The sequence below is a fragment of the Mesoplodon bidens genome (genome assembly GCF_964165515.1).
Source record: "Mesoplodon bidens genome assembly, chromosome: X".
Lineage (NCBI taxonomy): Eukaryota > Metazoa > Chordata > Mammalia > Artiodactyla > Ziphiidae > Mesoplodon > Mesoplodon bidens.
Window position 1 is genome coordinate 54127781 of NC_138163.1, and position 3897 is coordinate 54131677.

General features: G+C 53.9%; 1 protein-coding gene across 3 annotated transcripts; it reads left to right on the forward strand.

Moving 5' to 3' along the window:
* The first annotated feature begins 215 nt into the window (after positions 1-215).
* ARMCX6 (armadillo repeat containing X-linked 6) lies at positions 216-3122 on the forward strand. 3 transcript variants are annotated; one of them, XM_081221582.1, is made up of 4 exons: positions 216-324; positions 621-712; positions 1032-1157; positions 1464-3122. In XM_081221582.1, the coding sequence occupies exon 4, from the start codon at positions 1613-1615 to the stop codon at positions 2507-2509; it is 897 nt and encodes a 298-aa protein (XP_081077708.1). In that variant the 5' UTR covers positions 216-324; positions 621-712; positions 1032-1157; positions 1464-1612; the 3' UTR covers positions 2510-3122. The 3 variants fall into 3 exon arrangements, with proteins under 3 accessions (XP_081077708.1, XP_081077707.1, XP_081077709.1); XM_081221581.1 differs by having other exon boundaries at positions 621-700; XM_081221583.1 differs by having other exon boundaries at positions 621-700; positions 1032-1151.
* Positions 3123-3897: the final 775 nt, after the last annotated feature.

A 3897-nucleotide genomic window follows, 5' to 3' on the forward strand; every position in this document is an offset into this window, starting at 1 on the left:
GATGCTGCCCCTTCCTGTAATTAGAGAAAGGCAAATGCAAACACCAGAGAGCCATGGTCACTTCTGGTTTCTGGTATTGTTACAGAGGAAAAGAGTGACAGGGCCCAGTGTGATGGGGGGGAGGTACGGGGCAGGCTGGCGCCTGCCGCACTGCTTGTGGGAGTGGAAATTGGGGGCCAGAGCTCACTGGTGACGTGGTCGTCACGTGACCAAGAGCTGCCTAGAGCAGAAGTACTGCTAGGCGCCTCCGTCTGGGTACCAGCCCCCTATCACACTGCAGGCGTGTGAGGGAAGAAGGAAAGTAGCCCCGGACCGTGCAGATCGGTATGAGCGTGGGCTCTGCTTGGAGGGAGATGGGATGGGAGAAGGCCAAGAGCGCCACGGGTCCAAGTTCGGGCCGATGGGGGCTGTGTCCCCTCCTCGCCTACTTTCTAAATACCGCTCCCCCCATGCCCATTTTAGTAGAGAGAACTGGCGGACTTCGGGCGGCGGGTGAGGGGAGTGAATGGCTGGTACAGAGACTCCGAGGAAAGAAAGGTTCCACAATCAGGGCACTCGTGTCCCGAGTGCTGCTCCGTCCACCAAGCACTCCGTCCCCTCGGTCCCCCGTCTGTCTGCAGGTTTTTTAGATCTGTTGGCCAGTAGGTCGCTGGGAAAAGTCGCGGCGAGCGAAGGACCAAAGTGCCTTGGGACCGTGCAGGTCGGTGTGAAGGTGGGATGAGCCCTGGCCCCTGGGTGGGGGTGGCGGTGGGGATGGCGCAGAGTGGGTGCTGGGATCGGTGCGGGCCGGGTCCGAGTCGCCCCCTCCCGGCCCCTTCTTTTTCCACACCCCCTCCCATTTCAGTGCAGGGAAAGGGGTGTGGCGGCCTTTGCTGGGGAAATGGCGGACGCCAAGGGGGGTGGGGCGGGGAAGCCCGCGTTAGGAAACTCAGGAGGGTGTGAGAAATATTTTAAACTCAAAGGCTGGAAATTCAGAAAAGCGGGTACTGGGACCTGTGTTCTCAGTGCTGATCCATCCACTACACTTTCAGTTCCCCAAAGGCGGCTGTCTTTCCATCTGTCCTTCTGCCAGACTGTCTGTCCGTCAATCACTGTGGAAGGAGAACAGACCACAGAAGACAAGAGAAGGAGAAGGAATTTACCTGACTTTGGTAGAGGTTGGTGGGAGAGACTGCCTCTGAGTCTTTGGGGGTGGGGGGGTGGTGGAGGAGACTACCTGAGGGTTAGACTCTCCTGTCACCCTCCTGGCTGTCACAGCCCAGCCCCACCTCCTGCCCTTCTCTGTAGGCCCTGGAAGAGAAATGGTCAGTCCTGAGGGTAGACAGAGGATGACAGAAAAGAACAAAGAAATAGTTGCCAAATAATCCACCTCTCTCAACCAGAACTCAAACTCCACTCTGTCTGCCTGGTGAGGCACAAATCCAGGCACAGCCCAAAGTCCTAATATAATTTTTCACCCATAGATTCATCACAAGAGAGCCTCAGGAGCCTGGGATATAGGCTGAAGACGTCTCCCCTCCACCATCATTCAGGTGGAGCCTTAAGAACACTCTTCATTCAGGTGGAGCAAGGCCCTCTCCTGTCCTGCCCCCGGGCTGGCACGGACCTGAGCATGGGCCGGGCTCGGGAAGTGGGTTGGATGGCAGCAGGACTGATGATTGGGGCAGGTGCCTGCTACTGCGTTTACAAACTAACCATAGGAAGAGATGACAGTGAGAAGTTGGAGGAGGAGGAAGAGGAATGGGATGATGAACAGGAGCTTGATGAGGAGGAGCCCGAGATTTGGTTTGATTTCACAACTATGGCTCGGCCCTGGAGTGAGGATGGGGATTGGACTGAACCTGGGGCCCCTGGTGGGACCGAGGACAGGCCTTCAGGTGGGGGCAAGGCCAACCGAACACATCCAGCAAAACAGCGCCCATTCCCTTATGAACGTAAAAATACTTGGAGTGCTCAAAGCTTTAAAAATTTCGGTTGTGTTCTTGGCCTCTCCAAGTGCCCTTTCATTCAGGGAAAAGTGTTGTTAGCTCAGCCCAGGGACACTGGTTTTTCATTTAGCCACGATATCAGTAGTCATTTGGCCAGCCTCTCCATTGCTGGAAACACGATCCCTATGCCCGACCCTGCTGTTGAGGCTTTCTGTGCCCCGGATAACTTGAAAGCTAGTGTTGAAAATCAGGGCCAGATTAAGATGTACATCAACGAAGTGTGTCGGCAGACTGTGTCACTTTGCTGCAACTCATTTCTGCAGCAGGCCGGATTAAATTTGTTAATAATCATGACAGTTATTAATAACATGCTTGCCAAGTCCGTTTCAGACTTGAAGTTTCCTTTGATACCAGAGGGAAGTGAATGTGCTGAGGGGCACGTTCTGAAACCCTTGATGGGTTTGTCTGAAAAGCCAGTCGTGGCGGGTGAGTTGCTGGGAGCCCAAATGTTGCTCTCCTCCCTGTCCCTCTCTATCAGGAACGCAAACAGACAGTTTCTCCCAGAAATCCCGGCCTCTTAAGTGGCCCCCTCCAACAGGATGGGACTGATCCACCCCAAACCAAAACCCGATCAGTGAACACACACTTGTGTTCTCAATCAAAGACTCTGCAGTGGGTGCTATTGAAGATCCAGCCTTAGCCAATAGCCATATCTCTGGGTGAAAGTTACACTTGCTAAATCCAGGACCACTCTCTGGTTGGCCAGGCAGGGGTTCCCACAGAGCTTTAAGTAAATTCTTGGTTTTGCAGTCTGCAGGCAGTGCGCATTGTAAATTGCTCCCTTGCAGCCTTCCTCCTGTGGTAAAGGGATCATTTCAGCTGTGTAGTGAAAGAACAACATTTTCTAGCCTGACAAGGGATGCCTTGCCTGTGGTAGTCTCCCTGTCTAAGCTGGACCGTCTTGTGGAGACCAGACCCATATGGGAGCTTGTGCCGAAAATGCATTGTTTGCTGCGTAGGCTGCATTCTTTTTCATTTACTCTCTTTTCTTCACGAGCCTATGGATGGTAAACCTATTCAGCAAAAAATGTACACTCCCCTTCTATGAGCTGTACTGACTCAGCCTCGTCCACCAAGTCTGCATTTGTATGTATCACCAATAAAGCTGTGTGCTTTAACTGGCAAAAACGAGAACCTGGTACTTGTCTTTTTATAGCCTGCGTGAAGAGGAAGCCCAAAATACATGATCAGTGCTAACTAACTGGGGCATTTGCTCCTGACAAATGTCCGCCTAGCAGTGCCCACAGGAGGCAGGGGAAGAGATGGGCTGCAGGGTTCAGGATAAGCTTCCAGCAGGGGCGGGGGGCAGGGCTGGGGCAGGGGAATGGGGTGGAGGGTGGAATTAAGAAGGACTGTTGGGAGGACTAAAGGAGACAACACCTGTGAAGCAGGCAGCACAGTGCCTGATGCAGAGGAATCCTTCCCTCGATGAAGGTGTCTTTCCTCGCCTGCAGGCCTAGAGAGGAAGGTCAGTATCCTTGAGGTTTTGTCTACACATCTTTGGGGGCCACAGGGCAACCCATCCCTGCACAATTTAGTGCACAGCTATAGCAGTAAGAGTTGCTACTTGCTGAGTGCCTGCTTTGTGTTGTTCTCCCTCCTGAGAAGCAGCTGTGAAACCTACTTCCAGGCCCCCTCCCTTCCTTGGGATGCCAAGCTCAAATTCCTGGCTGAGTGAAAAGGCTTGGCTGCTGCTTCCTCTGGGGAACCTCCTTTCTGCCCTATCCCTGGTACTTCTGTGGGATCCAGGAAGGGGACAGTGGAGGCCTCCGTGTATCCCCAAAGGGGTGGGAGGGCAGATGCTGAGGGGCGTGGCCTGGCCATGGCTGGTCCATCCATCAGGAGACATACTCATGCCCTCCACCCAAGCCCCTGGCACCCCTTGAAGGAAAGGAAGAACGCAGCCCTG

Coding starts and splice junctions, on each gene's coding strand:
- ARMCX6 (XM_081221582.1), top strand. CDS start 1,613: ATGGGCCGGGCTCGGGAAGTGGGTTGGATGGCAGCAGGACTGATGATT.